Source organism: Xiphophorus hellerii, chromosome 6 (assembly GCF_003331165.1).
Source record: "Xiphophorus hellerii strain 12219 chromosome 6, Xiphophorus_hellerii-4.1, whole genome shotgun sequence".
Classification (NCBI taxonomy): domain Eukaryota; kingdom Metazoa; phylum Chordata; class Actinopteri; order Cyprinodontiformes; family Poeciliidae; genus Xiphophorus; species Xiphophorus hellerii.
In genome coordinates, this window is record NC_045677.1 from 12594830 (window position 1) to 12618031 (window position 23202).

The following is a 23202-nucleotide window of genomic DNA, read 5'->3' on the forward strand; positions in this document are numbered from 1 at the left end:
GTCTAAAAAGAGTTATAAAACCATTTCCAAGGCTCTGAGTCCACAGCAAGAGTGAATGTTTCACCAATTAAAAAAACACAGAACAATGATGAACTGGTCAAATAAAATTTACATGAGAAGATGTCAATGACTTATCCAGGATATCTCAAAAGTACCTACGACAATATCTACAGCAGTGAAAATGATACATGTTTTAATCTGGGATCATGACTCCAATAAAAAGAAAGAGTTTTGGGAAACAAGGCATCTATCGGACAGTTTCTACACGAGAACCACTGCTGCTCAAAAGAAACCTAAAGACTCATCAGCCAATTGCCAAAAAAAAAAGACGTTTTTAGGAACCCAAAATTTCTAGAGCAGCATTTTATGGACTGACAAGAGAAAAGTGGAACATTGAACATTGTGCTGACAGTCAAACACAGCGGTGGAAGTGTGATGCTTTGGGACTGCTGTGCTACTTGAGAACGTGGATGACTTGGATGAATTACCATGCCTGATGGAACATTGATGGAATGCCAACATATTGTGACCAATACAATAGTGTACAATACAGCAGTAGCATAATTTAAATGGTATTTTAATGTTGTTACTGAAATCAACAAACTGTTTTATTTCACTTCCAGTGCCAACATTTTGTGTTTCAGAATTGTTCTTAGCATTAAGTGCAACAACTTGAGATCACCAACATGCACTCGATATCTGATTTTTATTCTGTCACATTTGGAGCACCATTATGTCTGTAGTTATCCACAGAGGCGGTTAAGGGCATCCGCTTGGCATGTTCTCTGTCTGTAAGAGCCTGCAGAAAGTCCTGGCTGTGAATACTGCAGTCAAATAGCTGTAATTATCTGCAATCAGCTGACAAGCAGGGGCCGGCTGAAAAGCTGCTCACACACAAACACGGTGGAGGATGAGAGAGGCGTCGACGGGCATGAAGGGAGAAACATCTCCGGGAAAGAAAAGGGAAATGGCAGAGATGTTGGATTCAGAAAAGATCAGACGCCAAGCTCCTGCAGTAGACTCAAAATCAGAGTAGAATGTGAATAAAAATCAGAAAAGGAAATGACAAGATTGGAGATTGCCATCTTTGAAGCTTTATGCCTCCTACACAAACTCATGTTTTTATCAAAAACGAAGCAGCTTACTGCCAAAATCCTAAAGGCATGGCATCTTAAAGTAGCTGTATATATATATGTTTTGTTTTTTGTTTTTTTGCAAAGATTTAGTATTTTTAGTGGTGAATTTGACTTTGCATATATAAAAAGGTTTAATCACAAGATACACCATGAAAAATGCTAAAAAAATAAATTAAAAAAACATATATTATTATGCATGATGACACAGGGCTAAAAACTCTTAAAAAACAAAATAATGGATGAATTTCTGTGGCTTCAATTTGATGGTCTAAACATCTTTAAACAAAATTACTTCAATTAAAAAACTATTAAAAATTTGATCTAAGATAAAACACATACTGGTCAAATATTTTTTTCTGTTTGAACTAATTTTTTTTAATGTGTTAGCATCTATATGTCCACCCTGTTAACAATATTAACATGTATTGCTTGAATATTGCTGCAAAGTCAATAGTTAATAATGAGATAGTGATGTTAAACCAACTTTGCATTTCTTGTCTAACTTCACTCTTTAACCCTAACACTAGCCCCCACCTTAAACCCTTTTTTCCATAAATCAATATCTATATATTGAAAATGTTTTTATTGGTTTGATGCAAAATTGAATATAATTAAATTTTGTGCTTTCAATAATATTGTTATGTGACTATCTTCTGTTTTTGATTGCTTTTTGTCACATTTAATGATTCATAAAAATAAACTTTTGTATATCAGAAGACGATAACTGGGTAAACATAAATGAAGTTTTCAAATGATCATTTATTTATAATGGAAAAACAAGCTATGGAAACCAAGATGGTTAAAACAAAACTTTTATGTATTTAGTTAGATGGAAAAAATGAGATTCAGCATTGGTTTTCTTATTTATTCATTTATTTTACCTTTATTTATAAAAGTTGAGATTCATACTCTCATTTCCAAGAGGGAAATTGTAAAACATACAACAGCACAAATACACAGCTGAGTCATTTTATCATGAGTTGTTGATGAGTTGTTGATTAGCAATAGCACTTAAACACTCAGAAATCATTCAAGCTTTATGTGGTCTACTCCAGAAAAGGAAATGGGATAACTTTGTCAAATCTGATATATTTCACTGTGTTTCATCAAACGTCCAAAATCTTGCAGCTCCAGACCAATCACAATGTTCCAGCAATATATCTCTCATTCATTAGTGCATGAGGATTCACACAGCTCGCCTCCCACAGGCACACAGGATTCTGCTGGAGCATTAGGGTCGTGACAGAAGCTGTGAACAGCTAGCCTGAAAGTGCTGCTTTGTGACACGCTGAAAGGACGAATGGCCTCAGATGAATAGATGGTAATTAATACACATCGCACCCACGAGACGCGAGTACAAGAACAGAGCAAATTACTCTGTCAATAAAATAGCCCAAAGACACAATGAGAGAGAGGAAGAGATGTGCAATGGGCTGCCAAGGGGCCCGTAACTCAGTCACGCGTCCCTGGACAAACATTTTTAATGGAGGAAGTGTCCTAAAGCAGCCATGAAAAGTCCAATAAGGGAGAATATTTATGAAGGAAATGAAGAATAGCTAAAACAAAGATTTTTACGTTAACAACCCAGAATAAAAGCCACACATAATTGTAGATAATAGACTCTGGAACAAAAAGGTGATATTTCAGACCTGAGCATTTACGATCGATCAATATAGACTGGATTTTAGTCCATGTAATATCAAAAATTACTGTTCTTTCTTCATTTCTCAGTTCACACATCATCCCTCAGTGTCTTGTGTGCTTTTTATTTAGTGATGATGAAAAAGGCTTGGAGATATTTTGGAAGGAAAAGATCAATGAGTAGAGGCACATGCCCCGCACGAGGGGAAATCTTTCATCTTGTTCTCTGAAATCATCCATCCTCTATAACGTATGTCCTGGCCTTCCTCTAGCTCTTTCCCAGATATCTCTCAGGATGTTTTACCTTTCCTCTCCTGTGATAAAATTGTGACAGGCAGAGTATCACATTGTTTAGACAGTTGAACATATATCTGCCTGGGGGCGCGGCTTGAGCAGCAGAAGGGTCCATCCTTCTTTACCACCAGGACCCGTGCGCTTACATGTCGTGGTCTCTTGGAGATCAAAGTTTCAACGAGCCGCCTGAAGACATACAGAGTATGTGGGAAACAAAAGAGTCCCACAGCAGCTCCAGGAGAACAGGAAGCCTTTGCTCTGAAGATGCGAAGAGAAAGGCAAGCAGCAAAGAGACAATGACTCTGAGCCCTCGTGGATCTGGTGTCACTTCTCCTCAGATGCTAGTTTTACACTGTCAGCATAACGGTGAAGGAGGATGCTAAACACACAGGCAGATACTGATGTTGGAGGGGGGGAAAGGTTGTCCTGTGAGGCTGCCTGGCAGATGAGAGTCCTGTTGACTCACAATGTTTGACAACTGCTGGTTTCAGGAAGCAGTAGTCTCGAGTCATCCTTCATATCTGTACTGTGTGCTTCTAAAGAGTCAGCTTCCTGGCAATCTTTTCCAGTGATCTTGAGTCAATAGATCTGTAGGTTTTCTGAAAGTTCTCAAAATTTATCAAAATGCACATTTCTGGGTTTGAGTAAACATAGTGCTTAAATCTTTTTTGTTTTGAATATACGTTTTTCCAATTGTGGGCCCAAGGTGTCCCACTCAAAATGGACAACTGTGCGTGGTCCAGAAAAAGAAAGGACTGATGCATTTGGAAACCAATGGCTACAATGTCTTTTAATAGTGTTCATATGCATTATGTCCATAAACTTCAATGTATTTTATTGGGCTTTTATGTCATAGACTAGAAATGCTGCAAATAAATATCTTAAAATTATGAGAGACTTTTATATTAATGTCACTGTGTCAATACTTTGAGGAGCAATCAGTCTCTGAAATTATAAGTCTTTTTAAATATGTCTCTATTTCCTTGATATTTCTGCCCATTATTGTTTGCAAAATACCTCAAATTCAGAAATACTGGGTGGAAAGCCATAACCTTCAAGTTTCACACAATATTCAATATTCTTTATGTCTGAACAAGGCCCTACTAAAATTTGAAAATGCTTTGCTCTATTGTAACTCTGACTCTGCTCTGCTGCTGGAAGGTGAAACTCCACCAGAGCTTCAAGTCTTTTCCAGCCACTGCAACTGGTTTCCTTCCAGTATCACCCTGTCTTCACCCCCAACCATTTTCCACCAAATCTAAGCAGCTTCCCTGCTAAAGAATATCATCTCCACAACATAACACTACCACTACAGCTTTACCGTGGAAAATTTCCACATAGCGTTGACCACGTTGGCAAGACAAGAAAATTTCAGCCTTAATCTTCCATATTTTTGGTTCCCCTACAAGGTTTCTAGCAAATGGTACGCAATGTTTTCCATCCATTTTTTTTAAATATGTTTTTTATGTTGCCACTATTTGATAAAGGTCAGAGATGTGAGGGGAGAAAAGCTGCTACTCTGCTGTGAAATTGAATTTACCCCCTGGCAGACTCTTTAAGATAATGTTTAAGTTTCTTCCAACAGACCCGACCAGCAATATTCTTATGCACATAGATGGGCTGTTTATTCTGCTTACAAAATGCACTTCATGTTTTATGACCTAATTTCTGTTCAACCTGACATTTTGCTCAGGATCCAGAAATTAGTTGAGATAAGGACAATGTTTTGGCTGAACTACTTGCTCTCCAGGGAAATCTCTTTACTTTGTGAAGTAAACACAACTATTAATCAAACTGCCGCTTTGGAGATTACTTCTGCAGTATTTTCCCTCATAACTTATATGACAACATGAAGTAAACCAAAGGATCTCAAAAAGCAACACTTCATGCCCCAACCTTAATAAATTTAAGAAGGGATATGAAACAATACCACATCAATTACTTCTGTCAGTTTTAAACTGATCACAAAGCAGTTTCTATGACTCTGGGACTAAAGCCAACCGCAGTGGGGGTCATCAACATCCAAAAATGGAGAAAATGTAAAAAGATTTTTTACTTTATTTCACGCTGTGGCAATTTAATATAAAAACAACTTATGCAAAATTATCAGAAGCCAAAAAGGGACCAAAGAGCTACTGGCAAGACATCAAGTTGGAAATAGGTTAATAAGAGGATCTGACAAATGACTGGAAACTGGGCAGAAACTGGGCTGGAGTGAAAACAGGTAAGCGATTACCTGTCGGATGCAGCTGTTAGGATAGTTAGTGACCAGATTTTTAGAGTAGTCCTCTATAACATATTCTTAATGTGGGATTTCTTTTCTACATGTAACACATTTATTTAAGTTAGTTGTTTTTTAGGTATTGCTTCTTTAAAAGTGAGATTATGGTGCTGCCATAAAATCTGAATGATTCTGAATGTTTGTAACCAGGTAAGCCAAAACAAGAGATTGCTTTAGTCACAACCAAACTCTCCAAACAGATAAGCCAAAAATGATCATTTCATTGACTAGGGTTATCTTTTACAATCAAATAGTAATCCAAACACAAAGCCAAACAGTTAATTTTGATAAGAACTACATCTAGTCTAATATTTTATGGGGAGGGGAGGGATTGAGCTGCTTGCTGGATAATTAGGCTGTCCTCTTTTGTGGAAGGGCAAAAAAAGGACACAAAATGGGACAGAAAGCTTCATCGGGTCTCTCTGGTGCCTCAATCTGGAACTTAGATTTTTGCCGTGAGCGATGTTTGCTCACTTTATGTGCTGAGATGTTTGCACAAGGGGCTGCTATTCACCTCAAACCATTCTTTAAAATGTTGACCCCAAAGAGTCACTTTAACCTTCTTAGTTTTTATCTGAAAAAGTGCTTGGAGTACAAGCACAAAGTTAAAATGAGTTGATAATAAGAAGCAAAGTCATGGATTGTTTTTCACAAGCCTGCTAAGGCTTTCTCAGCCAATCATAACTGTTTAAATAGAAGAATATTGACTTATTTTGTTTTTCGAAGACATTTCGTTCAAAAGGCTTACTCAGCTGACTATGAGTCTCTACCAAAAAGTTGCCTTTTCCACCAGTGTTAAGTGAAACTACTGATTCCACAGAGGATCTACTTACAGTCGATCCTCCCAACCTTTTTAGGTCTAATAAGAACAGAGGCTTGAGTGCAGACAGAAGATGAAAAAGCAACATGAAACATAACTGGTATTACTGAGGAGTTTGGAATAGAAACTCTTCAATTTAGGCTGCTTTAGTCTTATAATTAAGTTGAATTAACTTTTAGAAGAGGGATATATATCAAAGCAAGCCACAGGCTGGTTGAGTACAACCGCCAAACTGACCTTATGCTGAATAAAAAGCCAGACATCACACTACAGAAGATAAAGTACCGCAGGCCAGCTGTTCAGCCATATGTCCCTGATTTGGGTATTTCTCTGCCATCTTTTGACCAGTTTACACATATCAAAGGTTGCAAAGCTAGTGTCCAATTGGGATTACAGATGAATAAAGAAAAGTGTGATTCATCTGGAACTGGACACCAGCAGATGCATGAGTCACTAACATATATCGCCACAAGCCTGTTTACCAACACTTCCACTGCACTCCCACATACAAGAGGCCCGAAAGCACCTAAACCTGATAAAACCCGGTCATTGCTACATCTGGTCATAGAGCTTTGTGCTAGCTGCCTGCTAGTCTTTTCCCTCAAACAATTACAAAACACACCGTTTGCAAACATCTGTCATAATTTTATTTTCTTTTTTAACTGAAAGAAATAGGGAGATGCACCAAAGCTGCAAGAGAAACATATTCAGTGAATCACAGTAGTCTCAAGATAAACTATAGAAACTGTTATGGTTTTTCAGAAGACTGAAGTTAATTTGTTTGACGTTTTTTTTTAGCAGACATGAGCTGCAACCCAACTTGGAAAAGCAAAGTGACCTTCCGAGAGCTTCCAAGAACGGTGGCGCTCTCTGCTGGTGAATACCCCACATGACAGCCACACATTTTCCAAGATCAGAGAAGTGGAGAAGTCTGCATGTGGATCGTTTCCCAGCACACGATGCCTCATACGTCTTTAAACGTAAAGGCAGGAGTTTATAAGTTCCTCTTTGTGTTTTTATGGAATATCTGAATAGAATAATCAAAACATAAAGATGCTAATGGTGCAAAGGATGCCTATTTTTTTCAGTGATTTTATATCACCTAACTGCAAACAATGTGCTTTTTTTTTCGTCGATAAAAATGTGAAAGCATGATTGGAAAAATTGTAGAGAAAGTGTGGAAAGTTATTAATGTATTTTACAGTTCTGGTTGAATATGAAACAAAAATAAACAAAAGAATTTTAAAAACTCTGTTTTGTACCTTTTCATCTTTGTGTTCTTCATTCTGTTCGCTTTGCCTTCCTTCCTCTTTCCCTCATCTTACTTATAGCTTGTTTGTTGTTGCTGTTTTCAGGTTTCATTTATAAAGGCTGTCCACAATTTAAAAAAATCTGACATAATTTACTATCATATTTCTAACTTCACTGTGCTGCAAAATCAGATTATTTCAGTCCAGAACTGTATGAAATTCTGATATAAATTGGGATTGTTTAGAACAATAATCACTTAATGTCTTGAGTATATATTTTAACATTGCTGTCAATAGGTTGTCTTTTTTTAAAAAGGGTCAAGTAGGTTTAAAGGCACTTGAACTACATTGCATGTAGATCAAGGATCAAAGTTGTAAAGGGCTCTTGGAATTATAAGGGTTACTAATTCCTGTCCTGACAACATTGTAAGACTACAAAAGTCTTTAGAATAAAAACTAAAAAATCTATATAACTACTTCTGTGAACAAAGGTCTGGTTGTAAAACTGTCTCTACATACCTTCTCTTGGCAGGTTATATTTGTCTTTATTCTTACATTACAGCATAATATCTAACAGCTGAAAGAGGCATGGTAATTTCAAGCTTGTCTCAGTCAACACGTTTTGTTTTTTTCATCCTCCTGCACCTGTGCTTGGCTGTCAGACGGCCCAAAGACTCTGTGGAGGAACAACAACCCCGTGACAAAGGTTTCCTGACTCCAAACAAGGAACACCGAATGCCAAGGCAGGTAGGTCCTTATTTCTGTCAGGGGATTTTCACCGAATGGATTTTATAGCATTCGGTTGTTACATCCAACATATTCTTTTCATGTATTTTTATATTGTCAATCCATCTGTCTTTCCGGGTGGCCCTGCTCCATCTATTTATAGGCCTACAAGGACATTAGCTCAGTGTTCGTGTAGAAATGTCATGTAAGACAGGACGGCCTTACAGCATTCATCTTTAAATGTGAAGGTCAAGAAAAATGAATCAGTTTTGTCCATAAAGGGGAGAAATTAACCTTTTTCTTTTGACAAGTCTGTGCAGCTAAGCTGAATACTGATTTATTCAGACTTTTTTTTTAGTGTGGGTAAAAGTAAATATAGTGAAATAAATAACCTTAACACTAGGAATATTCAAATACTGTTTTTAGCAGTTCTCAAATCAGAAGCGCTAAGAAAAAATATCATGTGCTAAACTGGTGTCTGATTACAACCTTATGTAACGTGCATGCCTGAAGTTTCAGACATAATTTAAATAAAAGAATGATAATTTATGCCGATTCTGTCTTTCTTTGTCTTTATCTTTTTCAGACAAGGAATGGAGGAAAGCTATGAGACATTTGAGGAGGAGTTATGGCCACCGAGGGCAGACGCTCCTCCACAGAGACCTGTTCGACAGATCCGCAGAGCGAGTGGCGGCACGTACAAAATCACACACACTGACTCACTGATGCCTGCATGTTCAGCTGTGTTCAAAATAACGGCAATCCATTGCCACTAAGATCAAGCACCATTTTAGATTAGCCTTATATTCCGTTAAATAATATTATAAAATAAGAGAAAACGAAAAGAAGCAAATTCACAACTTGTCCTTTTTGATAAAAAGGTTTACAAAAGACGACAAAGATTGATTCACACATCATTCCCAAGAAGAACCTTACAGAAATGACACATGCATTTACCAGTCACATGTTTGCATAATGGAACCCTGCAAATATAGTATTAAGGGCTTATTCTGGTGGGTTCCCTTTATTATTGGTTGTCTTTTTTAGTTATTATATTGTATAACACTTCAGTGGATTTATCATTTTTATTTCAGAAATGTACACTGCAAGAAAAATCAGAGAGGTGAGTTTGGAAGCAACCGACATTTACAAAAGTGGTTCGTACTGAGATCCTTTATTGATGAGTTGTTCTGCGACAGGAAGTGCCTCCTGTGTCTCTGCAACCAATATCAGAACCTAAGATCTTACCCAGAGAACCCAGCTTCACCAAAGCTAGTGAGTAATTTACATACTTCCTCTTAAACTCTTTAATCTTTGAAGTTCAATATTTAAAAGTGTTCCCTTTTCTTCACATCCTCCAGCATCCTTGCATAAAACCCTGTCGATCCAGAACCTGACTCAGCTAGAGACACCCTGGGAAAACGTCACCCTCAACCGTTGCCTTTTTGTAGCCATTGCCATCCTGGTGCTCACCTCAGGCTTCCAGAAGCTTCATGGCAAGTAGACTAAACTATAAATACATAAAAGTAAGCTTCTGATCAAAATGTGAAGTCTGGGAAAATGTTCCCATGCTGTTGGACTTTAACCTGGTTTTAAGTTGAGGTTCAGGCTCAGGGACGAACAAAACTGAGCAGACAATTTACAGAAGAACACAGGTAAACTGTTCATCAGTTTAAGACCAGGGCCGAAAAAACAAAAAGAAACACAAGGTGGAGAATTGAGTGACCCTGATGTTCTTGTTGATCACTTCGAAAAGTAGTTCAGACATGCTTGATGCAAAAGTTTATAGTTGACTTGAAGCTCAAGGAAAAAGCTCCCAGATCATGATGGATTCATGTCCACTTGTAGGACACCTGTCCAGTGGGATCGTCTGGTGTTTCCAGTGACATTGGAATCCATCATGACTCTTGTTTTTATCTTCTGGTCAGAAAATAAAATTTTCTATGGTCTGTGTTACAATTAAACCATTTCTAGGGGCCCCTGAATGTCTGGAGGGCCCCTATCAGCAGCTACTGAGTTTTATTTGCCCTGATATCCCAGTCTTACAATTCTAGATCTCAGAGGTGCTAACATAAAAAAATTATATAGTTATAGAGTTTTTGATCTATAAATCAGTCTGCAGCCAAGTTGTTGTAGAGGTAAAATATATATTATTAGGGCTTAATTAGTAATTAGTAAAATAGCAGCAAATTTGCTTATTCATAACCAGCGACCTTCTCTCCGATGGTCTGTATAACAGCCACAGTCTCAGATCAACTCAGACCTCCAAGACTGTCAGTAGCAGAAACAGCAACTTTATACCTGTTGGGGAAAATATACATTTGCTTTGCATTGTCCCCACATGCTGGCAATGATACAGCAGGATCCAATTAGATTCTTGATTAATATGGGTTGTTGCTATGTTGCTGTACGGTGTTTTAAGATCTTGTTCAATGTGCCCTTTTTTTAACTTTGAGCCCCTGCCCCTCCAAAGGTCTCTGCACGGCCCTGCCTCAAGGTGTGAATTATTCTAAAATGGCTCAACAATCATTGCACTTTCAAAGACAGACAAGTTTTTGTGTTTGGCATCTGGGGGTCAAGAGAGTGTGAATGCATGACAGAAAATAACACGAAAGCCATTTTAAGCATCCAGGTTTGGACTTTCCAATCTTTTGTTCTTGAACTTTGATTAGCTGATGGGCAGCTTAAATGTTTTCAGTAATTTGCCAACTCTGTCTCTTGCAGCAGGATGGAAAATGATCCCTGGTTTCAAGATATTGAGCAGACGTGTATAGAAATGACTGAATTGTTGTAAAATAAATGTAAGAATATAAAATATTTCAAAATCCCACAGAAACGTTACGTGGAAAGGGAACAATAGAGGAAGAAGAGGAAGCTGGACTAACAATGAGACGATCAGAGTTGTTACGTCACAGAGGCCGTCTGCCGGAGGTAAGCTGGTCTCTGTTGCAGGTTTTATAATTAAACATCGGGTGTTTCATCACCATGACTTTGATAAGCCCATCTAAGCTAGACACATTTCATTTCCTTAAAGCCAGAGATGTCTCTATGGGAAGTCATGTTTTGGTGGCTGCCAGACCTTGATGATGAAGACGAAGACGAGGATGTTGATGAAGAGATCAAAAGAAGAAAATCAAAGAGGGAAGTAACAAGACGAACATCGAGAGGTCTCAGGAACAGGCCGCTGCCAGAGAAAAAACTCTTAAAGCAAAGAGATGGGAAATTAAAGGACAGGAGGGCCAGGAAAGCCAGGGCTAACAAAATCAAAGACAAGAGAGGGACAGCCTGGAAAGAGGACCCTGAAGAGGCAGCAGACGAACAGGATGAAAGAGAAGAGGAGACAATTGCAAAAAAGAATAAGCTGCAAGATGGGAAATAAAAAAAAAAAACAGACAGAATTTTTATTCTGCTCCTACTACACATCAAATGGAGTCTCAAATGTTTGCCTAATCAAGTGGCAGAAAAGTTTTAAAGCTCAGTGGTGCTTCCATGAAAAGTTGTTTTAACATGTCAAGCTAAAAATGAAAGTCAAATATGTTCCCTGCTTCCTTATTGGAGAAGATGTTTTAAAAAATTCTGCTCTGAATTGACTGCTTAGCTGATATCTGCACATTTCAGCTGAAATCTCAAAAGGTGTCATCAAAAGGTTAATTTATTTTACTACTTTGAAACTTAAAACTGAAACTCATGCAGATACACCACAACGTCTGGTGTGTTTAAATAGTTTATCTCTGTTACTGCTGATGATCTGAGAGAAAATTTTATTTTTTCTCAGATCTCAGTAAGGCTAAAATTTGACTACAGAAGACCATTAAAATAAGGGATTTTTACACCAGATGTTAAACCCACCTTATGAACAGACATTGGAACTGGAACTGACGTCCAGCTGTCACTGAGAAGTCAAGAAAGGAAACTGCTGAAGAAGCTGGCTGTTCAGGTCACATACAAGACTGATCATGGATAGTTTAGTGGAAGAAAAAAAGTGGGTTTGAATAGATGTCCAAGTAACACCTATTCAAATCTACCGTAATAGGACAGTGAAATAAAATCCATTCAATGATTTGTTGGAGATTTACAGTAAACAGTCTGTGGCTGGAGTCAGCGCTTCAAGTGTCGCCACACACAGACACATCCAGGACATGGGCTACCTGTCGCATTATGTGATCTATGCAACTCTTGAACCAGAGATGTCTGAGAAGCATCTTACTCAGTGGTTCAACATCCTCTTTTCAGATGAAAATACTTTTTTTTTATTCATCTGGAAACCAACGTTTCAGAGTCTGGAAGAAGAGTGGAAAAAGAAACAAACTCAAGTTGCCTGAGGTCAAAGTGTGAGGTTTCCAGCTGGTGATGATTTGACCCACATCACCTGCTGATGTTATCCTTTTTTCAAGCTAAACATCAGTGAAGCTTTCTAGTAAGAAATTTGATAGCATTTCATGTTCGAGTTTACTGTCAAGTTTTAAGGTAAGCAATTATTTTGCCAACAGGACAAGAGTAACCGTCCACATGTCCAAAACAACTAACTGCTTTACTGAGAATATATGCAGTATATATAGAGGGGGAAAGGAAACATACAGAGGTCGAATCCAAATCTAGAACCGACAGCAAATACAATATGAGCACATAGTTTTCAATGAGCCAATAGTTCTGTAGGAAAAACCCCTTATTGGTGTTGTGTAATTTTTAAAGGTTCAGGAGAACATAAACAGTCAAAATGTATCCCTGTGAAATAAATTACTTTTTGAATTGAATTTAAAAAGTAATTTAAGAAGTGGGGGGGGGGGGGGAATCCAAACCTTTGATGTATTGAAATAAACATGAAAATTATATGTGAGGAGATGCTAAAGAGATTAAATCCGAAGCTTTATCCTTGTAAATAAATTTGACTTCAAACAGGTTGGTACAGTAACATCTTCACGGTCACAAGACACAGACAAAATAATTGTTTTTGTTGGTATTTATTTAGAAAAACAGCTTTTCAAAAAAGTTTTCAGCTCACATTATGTACTGATTTTGGTGGAAAAAAAAAAAGAAACATGTTGGAGATTTGACCGAAAATCTACTGAACAGACTCAAACTGGATTTTTTTTGTGACAAATGCAGGAATTACCATTAAAAAAAAAACTATTATAAAACCAATTATAGTAAATTAATTAATTGGACATTCCGAGGCCTTCCGGAGGTGGCGGCCTCATGGGCATGGGGGGCATGGGCATCTGTGGGGGCATATGTGGGGATGCCCCGGGTGGGAGAGGAGGGACCGACATCCCTCCTGGAGGAGGAGGGGGCAGCGAATCACTAGGTGGCCGAGATCCTGGTCCGCTCATGAGGGGAGGTGGGTGCTTCATGCCGGGAGGAGGAACTGGACCGCCAGACTGGGAAATAGCTTTTTCCATTTTGAAGTGGAACTGCAGGAAAAACTGCACACGCACACACAACAAAAAAAAAAAAACATGGTGTCAAAACAGTCATATTCAATAAATTAAAATTTATGTCCCAACGAGTCTTGTTTGTCAGATTAAAAATAACTTCTGACAATAACTTGTAAGCAGGCATTCAATATACTTTTCACCAAGTCAACATGTCATTTTTGTTTTTGAAAGCAGGTTTTTTTTTAATGGTTTGATTGGACATCGTATTTCTAAATGCCCTCTATTCATTTGCTGCAAGTGGAAAATTATAATTAACAGAAATAAAGACTTTTGAACATCCATCTGCGTGTAATTAATTTATACAATGTGTTTCACTTGGTGATAAAGTTCCTGAAATAAAGTTCAATATTCCAATTTATTGAATGAGTCTTAAGTTCCTTCAGTTTATGTATACTGCCATAATTGGATGTGTATTAGTACCTGTTTAGTTTCTTTGTTCCAGTGGGTCCAGAAGCGATTTTCTGCTTTATCTATTTCCCTGCTGGGAACCTGAAAGAGCAAACATGTTACGTTGGTGCCGTCGGCACATTGACATAATTCCTGCACAAATATTCATAACCAACTTCAATACTTTGAAAGTCCATCACAGTTTGCATTCCACGTTTTGCACATTTTCTCAAAGTATACATACAAAACGTTGTCATAAACATTATTGAAACATTTCTGTCGAGGTGCAGCTTTAAATACAGAATGTCCGAATGAATGAAGGAAGACCTTGTCTTGAATGAATGAAGGAAGGTGTAGTCAATTACGTACTTACAGAAATCCTGTAACAATTACACAAAGTGAATGAGTAGTTCACCTTGAAGGCAATAGTTTCATAAGGTTCGGCAGCAAACAGAAGATACTGCCAGCGACGATCAGGAGGCTCAATGCGCTGTTCATAGGCAGACATGAAACGGTGCCTTGGTCCGATTCCTTCTGCAATCTCAGGATAGTCGATCTGATCAAGACGGATATGAAATATTAGCTGTAAGTTACTTGGAGCAGTTTGACTTTCAGATTAAAGTGGCTGCTAAGGAGAGGAAGTTATTTTTCTGACATCTGGAGCAGACAGCGGCTTTTTAAATTTAATTAGTAGCAGATGTGTCCCAATTATTGCAAAAAAAAAAAATTCAAATAAAAAAAATAAAAAAAACGGGAAGATTAGGTTTTATATGCTTTTATTAAAAACAGAAAAACAAATCTAGTAAAACAAAAATAGAAAATACTGATTATAATAACCCAGATTATGCACCATAAACTTAATCATGTTCAAATAAACTTCTTACTGTGCAGAATATTAGATATTTCTGATGATCTCATACTTATTAATACAATTATTTGCTTCATTAGTATTTTAAATCGCTTATTTTACAGAGATTTAAACAACAACGTTGACTAATAATTGTGATAAGTGACACTGCTTTAGCTTTACATGACTGATTTTTTTTAAAGGCTGGAAATATCTCCAGTCAACCTTATCTTTTTTGAAAGCAGGGTTAAACTTGTAAAAGCCTTCCTCCAGTCAGCTGAATGGCAGTGCACAGAACAAGGTGGGGGGAAGGAAATCCCTCATTATTTTATACTCCATATAGTAGGAAATAATCTAATACTTCCTCTGACATCTTATTAGAATAACTTTACACTCTTTTTGTTTTGTTTTTTTGTAGTTGTGAAACTGAAAATATTTAAACCCTACATCTTCCTTGAGGAGTTTTCCCCAAAACAAACTGATTTTGGTTTTCATATCAAGTTCCTACCTGGAACAATAACGACTGCTGACCGGTCTCTGGATCCCTCTGCTTGGTCACTAAGAAGAAGAATAAACACACAATGCACTCAGAAAGCATTGCATTAGCAAAATATGAGAGAACCACAATAAACCTGATTTGATTATTGCACAGCCAGCCTACCTTTGTATCCTGGTCGACCAATTTTGACAAACTTCTTGACCTCAACCTTTACTTTGGCTGGAGCTGGTTGAGCAGGAGCTTCTTTTGCCTCTTTGGCTGCTCTCCGTGCTCTGAGACACAAAGTATCAAACCGTCAATAGGGTGAGGGCAACATGTGACACAGCATTGTACTGCTGCCTGAGCCACAGAAAAGATAATGTAGGTGCTACTGCAACACAAACATAATTACTGTATATGCATAGTTATAGTTATAAACAAGTAAATGTGAAATATGAATATTTACATTTCTGAACAAGAAAAATAATGATGCATTTGGAAAAGCATGAGTGAGATGCACTTACAAGTTAGTCTGATGCTTTTTTCCTTGTGTGTGAGCCAAGTAGCTGCCCTGTAACACACCAGAGAAACGTTTAAGTTGTCTTCAAAAAAACAAGGTGTACAAACATATGGAAGCATAACCATAAATCTAAAACACTGCACAAGCCAGTTGATCATTTGTATTCTCACCTCATTGTTGTGAAGCGTCAGACAAAGTTTGCACTCATATGAGCCTAAATGATTCTTCATAAAGTAGGGGTCTTTGTTGATGTCGATGGTCTCCAGAGCCAGCTGGCGTAAGCGCTCCCGTCTGTCACGGTTACTCTCGGAGGAAGAGGCCACCCCACCGCTGCCGGTTTTCCCTCCGGCTCGATGCTGGAAATCCATGTTTTCGGGTGGATGGACTCAACCACTTGAACAGAATCCGTCCAGTTAAAATTAGACTTAGAACAAATTCCTGTGTGAAAACATGATCATAAAAAGCGTACGACAGAGCATTTTACTTATAGAACAATCAATAGAAACGCAGAGAAAACTATTGTCTGGAAACCAAAATCTGGTCATTTTTACTTTGATTTACTGTTTCATCCATCAAAAGAGTCCAAATGATAGCATCTAACAACTAAAAACAAATCAGAGCTTCTTTCTGATTTTTTTTAAACAATGTTTTAGGAGAAAAAAATATCTTGTTTTAAGTTGCACATTACATTTTGGTTTGGGACCATTACTCTACCTGGAGAGAAAATCAGAAGTGTTGTAATTCTTTTAGCATGGGTACATTTTGAAAATAAATACCTCCGTCACATTCATAAAAAGAATTTTATTGCATTTGTAGATTTTCAGTGAAACACCAGTATCACTGAAAATTATTTAGCCTGTAACCTTTCGCTGTTTTTGACGAATTATAATTTTATTTTACAAAGTATATGTTATTGTTGAAACTCTTACATTTTCAGTATACCCAGGAAAAAAGTTGCTATCAGCGAGTCTGCAGCTGACAGTTTCACCACAGAGCTTACTGTTGAAGTTTTGACCCACTGTGCAAGTGTGTATTTCTTCTCTTTTTTTATTTAATCAATCTATTTGTTTTAATCATGTTTCTGCCAAAAGTCAGCTTAAGTAAAACACAACATATGAAATACGTACTTTAAGTAGATTCGCTATAAACTAATGTATTAATGTGACTGATGGTTCCAGTTCACGTGCTTCATAAACAATATTTTCTTTTATCCAATTTGACCAACGTCATTTATAACACATGGATCGTAATTTACTATTCCACAAAGGACCAAAAGTTTCAGAACCAAACAATCCATTTAAAACGCATTTAGCTCTACGTTAGCTTAGATTACATTGTAAGCATGCTAATACAAAGCTAACAATGTTAGCATACAGAAACAGATTTCTCCCAGTTTCCTCTCACTAATCATAAAACAAAGCATACATGTATGTATAATTATTTACAGATACGCACAGAGTAAAATATTGTCGATATATAACAATGAAACTACGTTTTCCAAAACACTTACCGACTCAAACGAAAGAAGAACGCAGAAGCAGTTAGCTTTCTTTCTACAGTTTTTTAAAGCAATTTATGAACTGAATACTGCCACCTACTGACTGGGAGTCCAGGCTTAAAGTTAACGTATTTCTCTTCTCTTCTGTTATTTTTTCCATTTTTCCTTTTCTTTTCTTCTCATTACTTTTTTTTCCTTTTTTATTTTCTCCTATATTATTCCATTTTATTCATAGCAAGTCAGTGCATAATACTGGCAATTAATCACCTTAAAATGAATCATTTGATGTCTGGTATTAAAAGAACATGATCGAATCATCGATAAGTTTCCTCCCTACATTGCATGACATAAATTTGTGTTTGACATTGACTGAACAAATCACAAACTTCTTCTAATAATTACTCATCATTAAAATGAATTTAAGCTTGCAGCAAATTTCTGAAAAATACTGCTGGTGTTCTGTGGTTCCTATCAAATACATTTACTCAAAGTGATTTTATTTTCTCCTTATGAGTGTCTTTAGATAGTTATTCATTGCTGGGGCAAGTTTTATATATACACATAAAAACTATATATCTGCTGTTTTGCATTTGTTTTTAGTCAATTAACACATTGAATAAGAAATTCAATGAGTTAATTTTCTAATTGTTATCACATGCTTTTTTGTTTTAATTATGAATATGTGCTTTGTTACATTTAAATGATTATAGCATTCATTTTTATTTCGAATTTATTTTAACTTTGACAAAGTAACTTATTTGAAAGTTTATTTATTGGTAACATTTTGATATTCGATATCTCAGGGGTCAGGAAACTTTTCAATACAAAGTACCGCTTTCCCCCCCTTCTGCTATAAAATACAATTTATCTAGAGCCTCAAAAATTTGAAACTTTATAAACATAAATACAATGTTTTATCTCAAAAACTAATAACATTTAACTATTTTTCCCATTTTCAGACGTTAGAAAAAAATATTATTAAATTTTTTACAACTGAAAAAAAATATTTTTAGTGGAATGACACCAGCTGAGTGAATTATTTCCATAAATATGGGAACTGAAGAAAAATAGATATAGTTCACATAAAACCATGTCATAGTTTCAAGCTACGACATATTTTTAACATTAAATTACTTTTAAATAAAGAGGTTTAAATTACTTTTAAAACCTCTTTATTGCCTAATTTGATTTTCTAGAGCCACGATGGAGGGGGGGGAAAGTGCCTCAGGTTGCTGACCCCTGGGATGGACGGCCACGTCACCTGACATTCCAGCCCACTAGATGGCGGTAGTGGGCGTTCTGGATGCTTGACAACCTTCGCAAATCTTACCAGAGAGGCACAAAGTAGTGAGTTTATCCGGTGTGCAGCAGAAGGAGAAGCGTGGTCACGGATGTTCAACAGCCTCACCGCAGAGATGAGTGGACTGCCTCGGTCACGGTGCGAGGACATCGGATAAGGAAGAAGCGAACTTCGGCTTGAGAAACACCAACATTGCTCCGGCACATTTATCGTCTAAGAACTTCTTTGAAATGTTTTTATTGAGTAAAGCGATCCACTCGTAGCCAAAGAAAACCCCCTCCGCCTTCTTCAGTGATCGAAATGCGTTTCAACGAGAAGGAGCTGGTGTGTTTGAGCCGCCAACCCTCAGAGATGGCAGCAGAGCTGGGAATGCGAGGTCCCAAGAAAGGAGACGGTAAAATACGACCCATTTCCTTCTGACTACAATATTCGTTCAACTCTAGAGTATTCTGTTCCAACAACTAATGTTTACGTCATTTATTTATTGGCTGCGCTAACATCCGTAAGTGTACAGTTCAGAGAGAGGAGTGTTATCTGTGTGTCTTTCGCGTACAGTTGTCAAGAGGAGGCTGGTGAAACTGGTCGTTAACTTTCTGTTTTACTTCCGGACTGATGAAGAGGAGGTCAGTTTGAGTCACTGCTTCCTTTTTTGCTCAACACCACAACTATTGCATTTGTTTTAGTAGATGACTTGGCTCAATTCCATGTAAATGTTTTACTTTACAGCCAATCGGGGCTCTGCTGTTGGAGCAGTGTCATGTAGAGAGAGAGGACAGTCAAACTTTCTCCATTGGTGAGCCACTGACCCTCAGCAACAGATATTTATGCACACCACATACAAATGAATCACATTTTTATTCTCACCGCCTGCCATTAAATTAGACGGAGCCTTTTTTCTTTCTTTCTTGTAAGAAAAACTTTGGTATTTTGACACCAGTAACAATCTCATTCCCATTTCTGCTAAACGGTGCATCCATGTAGGAGCAAAGTCCAGTAATCATCACTGTTTTACAGTTTCAATTTGCATGTTTTACTAACTGGATTATGTTTCTCTCCCAGCATTTCTAGATGAAGCAGAGAGGAAATATCTGTTTGAGTGCGACTCTGAAGAGCAATGTAAGGAGTGGATGGACTCTATTATCAAAGCCAGGTAAGACCAACATCTTTCTTTCTTTTAGCACAAACAGTGCTTAACATAAATATGGGATGATCTTATAACCTCTACAGTAATCATAAAATCATTGACAAATTGATTTGTGCATCCCCGTCTTGCATATTTTTAATTTCTTATCGCTGTGAGAAACAGCGGCTTTAGTGTCATGCATATAATTTTTAATGGTGTCTCTTTGGAAGTGCGTCTCCTTTTGCAACTGCTTGAAGGCGGCTGTTGTTCAGTGGGAAAAGTAGTTGTTTTTATCTTACTTCATCAGTTTCTTCCTCTTGTTTACTTTTTTGGTTTTAAATATATTATAGTTATTGAGCTATATCCCTGCTTGGTCGGCCATGTGTTGCTGTTTTAGAGTGCTACATGAAAGTGACACGATTTTGTAATTACATGAGAAATATTTCTGCAGAGGGAAAAGGATAGTCTCGTTTTCTTAGTTTGCATCCCATGCTACGTGTCTTTAATTATTATTTACACTTTTTTATGCTTTGTTTATCCTGAACTTTTCGAAACATTTTTATAGACTTCATCAAAAGTTAATTTCCCAATATTACCTGGTTTATTAGTTGGGTTACCTGCTTAACTAGAAAGAATATGGTCTCCTACGTGATTCTTGTAGCTTTCCAACTGCAGTGTAAAAATACTGTAACCTTATGAGTTTTTCCGTTTAAAGCTATAAATCTTTACCAGCAACAATCCCAAGACCAGTTGACTGTTATAAAATTAACTACAGGCCTAAAATGCTCAATTAATTTTTGTCATTTCTTGCAGCTACGAGTTCATGAGGAAGAATCTTATATTCTATCGAACGGAAATCCACAGGCTCACTGGAAAGGTGAGATTTGCAGCAACACATATTAAGCCTCTTTCCTGGTGACGACCTTTGAACAGTGATTGGCACAGGGAACATTTCTGTCACTGAAGTATTCTAAACATAAGCATCAGTACTGAAATAACTAGGAAATAGATTATGCTCAGTTATCTGCTGTCAGCTTGGATTTTTCTTTCTTTTATTTTTCCTTTCTTTTTTCCGTTCTTTTGAGCTAATCTTGTTCTCTTTGCTTCCTTTCCTACTTTTTTTTCTTAATCACATTCTCTTTCTCCATTCTTCTTCTCCTCATTCTTCCCTTCATCCTAATTTTTCTTTTTGTTCTTTTTTTTCTTTCTTGTTCTTTTTCTCCTTGTTGTTCTGCTGTGTTATGTTAGCACTACAAACCCAAGAAGAACATTTCCTGGTTAAATAGAATAATCCACAGGTCTTTACAGATTTTTTTTAAGAAAAGTTCCTTGAAACTGTAAAGACAGTGATGATAAACGTCTTTAGCTACATTCTGTAGCTAAAGTCCTTATCATTTACTTGTGTTTGATTTGTCTCTGAAGTTGAAGCATGGAGTAACTTAGCCCTACCTTTAGAGCATTCTGATTGCTAGTTGAAAAACGTGGATATTTACCATTTGTTTGGTGATGACTGCTATTAGCACTAAATGCCAAGCAGTTACTCTGTTTTTCTTCATTTTTGTGGATTCTGAGACATAAGGAACATATTCACACCTAGAGATTTTTACAGCCACTAGTTTAACTACAGACTGTTAGAAGTGCTTACTATAAAAACAAACTTCAGTGAAATATAGTGGGACAACACTTAGTCTTTAATGTATTCTCATCTCGTGTTGTTTCAATTAATGGCTTGTTTAAAAATATTTAATTTCACCGTAATAAAAATTAATTGCCACTTCTAGTCAATATTGACTGTCTGCTTTCTGCGCAGGATCCATTGGAGCAGTATGGTATATCTGATGAAACCCGCTTCCAGGTCAACAGCGGTTCGCAGCTCGTGACCAGAGATACCTCCTCCCTGTAGACCAGGAAGCTGTGCTCAGATTATTTTGTTCAGTTTGCCATTCCATCACTCACTTTTCTTCAAAACAGCGATTCTCTCCTCCAATGTTCTCCATCTGCATTGGTCTGTTCTGTTGGATTGTCAGACTCCTTTTTTAAATAATCTTTCTGTATACTGTATATATTTTTTTTTTATTAAATACTGTATACTTTGCAGAGAATGTGATGCTAAGAGAAAGATTGTTTTCGAGATGGGGTTCCTGCATTCATTTTGTGAGCAATCATTTTTAATACAGCCTAATTCAAGACACCTTAACATGTGAAATAACCAAATTTAGAAGCAGTCCACAATTAGCTCTCATTATACTTGTAAAAACTTTGCTAGATAACTGTTCTGATTTAACCTTCATTAGATTCTTAATCGACACAGCTAAACACCGCCCCCATTTTTCATTTTAGCTGTTTTGAGTGATTTTTCAGTTTATATCACATTTAAAATTTGTTTTTGCACATATCACTGGAAATGTAGTTTTTATTTTTTTATTTTTTAGTAGAATTACGGTCATTTACTTGAACCTAATCTAAGTTTTTCTACAACTGTGAATCAGATTAATTTAGCTAAGCTATTGGACCATTTAGAAAACAACATACTTGACATTATTCATGAAATATAATGTCACAATTTACAAAGTTAGAGTAAATTATAGTTGGGAGTTTTTCTGTCCGGTTATAATTTTCCACTGGGTTTTGCAGTATCATACAAATTACAATGCTGTTAGTCAAGAGTTCCATTACTTGTCATTGAATGTATGTTCTTTTTATTCTTTTGCACATATTATTTCTTTTAGTACTTATTTGCAGTACACTTGTTCCACTGGCATTTCATTTTATACCAATAAAGCAGTTTGAAAGAGATTCATGCAGTCCTCTTTGAAAGAAAATATTCTCAAACTGAATTATTATGCATGATATAATAATTTTTGTGCCATCAGTCAACCTACTTACCGTAAGTGGAGACATGGTTAAACTCTTAATCTGGAAAGGAAAGCATTAATCAGAGGACCAGTCATGGTAATCTCTGCAGCTGATGGAGCTGCAGAGATTCACAGCTCGGGTACAAAAATCTGTCAGCAGAACTATTAATTACACAAAATTCTAATTTAGCCTTTACTGAAGAACAAGTAGAAAGTCAAGTTCGGTTTGTCACAATCGTGTTAGCATAGATGTGAAAGACAGAGTTCTGGTCCGATGAGATCCAAAATTAAAAATAATTCCAATATGCCAAATGCTATGTTTGGTAGAAAACTGACATTGCACATTAGCCTGACAATAGCGTCCCAATGATCAGGCATGCTGATGTCAGGATCATGTAGCACGGACAGGAAAACTGTTCAGATTGAAGATGAAACTAAATATGGGTCAATCCTGGAAAAAGGGCCTGTCAAAGACAGCAAAGGACTTGAGCTTGTAGTGGAAGCTCCTTTCAGTTATAAGAGCTTGGGTAATTTTGCAATTTCATTATTAAATGTGCAGTATTGTAATTAATAAATTTCAGTTTGTATTCATGAGTATGATGAATACTCAT

General features: G+C 36.9%; 3 protein-coding genes across 4 annotated transcripts; 2 read left to right on the forward strand and 1 right to left on the reverse strand.

Annotated features, from left to right (window-relative positions):
- The first annotated feature begins 8010 nt into the window (after positions 1-8010).
- LOC116721895 (uncharacterized) lies at positions 8011-13203 on the forward strand. Its single transcript, XM_032565924.1, has 7 exons — positions 8011-8165; positions 8735-8841; positions 9243-9271; positions 9348-9423; positions 9510-9644; positions 10982-11079; positions 11183-13203. The coding sequence occupies exons 1-7, from the start codon at positions 8011-8013 to the stop codon at positions 11525-11527; spliced, it is 945 nt and encodes a 314-aa protein (XP_032421815.1). The 3' UTR covers positions 11528-13203.
- On the reverse strand, positions 13094-17404 carry sf3a2 (splicing factor 3a, subunit 2). Of its 2 annotated transcripts, none has more exons than XM_032566439.1 (8): positions 17326-17404; positions 15986-16253; positions 15820-15866; positions 15479-15588; positions 15326-15375; positions 14386-14526; positions 14004-14072; positions 13094-13571 (listed from the first exon to the last, which is right to left on the reverse strand). In XM_032566439.1, the coding sequence occupies exons 2-8, from the start codon at positions 16181-16183 to the stop codon at positions 13305-13307; spliced, it is 882 nt and encodes a 293-aa protein (XP_032422330.1). In that variant the 5' UTR covers positions 16184-16253; positions 17326-17404; the 3' UTR covers positions 13094-13304. The 2 variants fall into 2 exon arrangements, with proteins under 2 accessions (XP_032422330.1, XP_032422331.1); XM_032566440.1 differs by having other exon boundaries at positions 15986-16208; positions 17326-17401.
- Positions 17405-18654: 1250 nt separating this feature from the next.
- plekhj1 (pleckstrin homology domain containing, family J member 1) lies at positions 18655-22532 on the forward strand. Its single transcript, XM_032566573.1, has 6 exons — positions 18655-19007; positions 19169-19236; positions 19340-19406; positions 19673-19763; positions 20550-20613; positions 21547-22532. The coding sequence occupies exons 1-6, from the start codon at positions 18914-18916 to the stop codon at positions 21637-21639; spliced, it is 477 nt and encodes a 158-aa protein (XP_032422464.1). The 5' UTR covers positions 18655-18913; the 3' UTR covers positions 21640-22532.
- Positions 22533-23202: the final 670 nt, after the last annotated feature.

Excerpts from the sequence above, each read along its gene's own strand:
- LOC116721895 (XM_032565924.1), top strand. The coding sequence starts at position 8,011 with ATGGTAATTTCAAGCTTGTCTCAGTCAACACGTTTTGTTTTTTTCATC. Across the intron at positions 8,842-9,242 it reads GATCCGCAGAGCGAGTGGCG|AAATGTACACTGCAAGAAAA; the intron begins GCACGTACAAAA and ends TTTTTATTTCAG. Across the intron at positions 9,645-10,981 it reads AGGCTTCCAGAAGCTTCATG|AAACGTTACGTGGAAAGGGA; the intron begins GCAAGTAGACTA and ends AAAATCCCACAG.
- sf3a2 (XM_032566439.1), bottom strand. The coding sequence starts at position 16,183 with ATGGATTTCCAGCATCGAGCCGGAGGGAAAACCGGCAGCGGTGGGGTG. Across the intron at positions 15,867-15,985 it reads TGACGCTTCACAACAATGAG|GGCAGCTACTTGGCTCACAC; the intron begins GTGAGAATACAA and ends GGTGTGTTACAG. Across the intron at positions 15,376-15,478 it reads TGGTCGACCAGGATACAAAG|TGACCAAGCAGAGGGATCCA; the intron begins GTAGGCTGGCTG and ends TCTTCTTCTTAG.
- plekhj1 (XM_032566573.1), top strand. The coding sequence starts at position 18,914 with ATGCGTTTCAACGAGAAGGAGCTGGTGTGTTTGAGCCGCCAACCCTCA. Across the intron at positions 19,008-19,168 it reads AGGTCCCAAGAAAGGAGACG|TTGTCAAGAGGAGGCTGGTG; the intron begins GTAAAATACGAC and ends TTTCGCGTACAG. Across the intron at positions 19,764-20,549 it reads GACTCTATTATCAAAGCCAG|CTACGAGTTCATGAGGAAGA; the intron begins GTAAGACCAACA and ends CATTTCTTGCAG.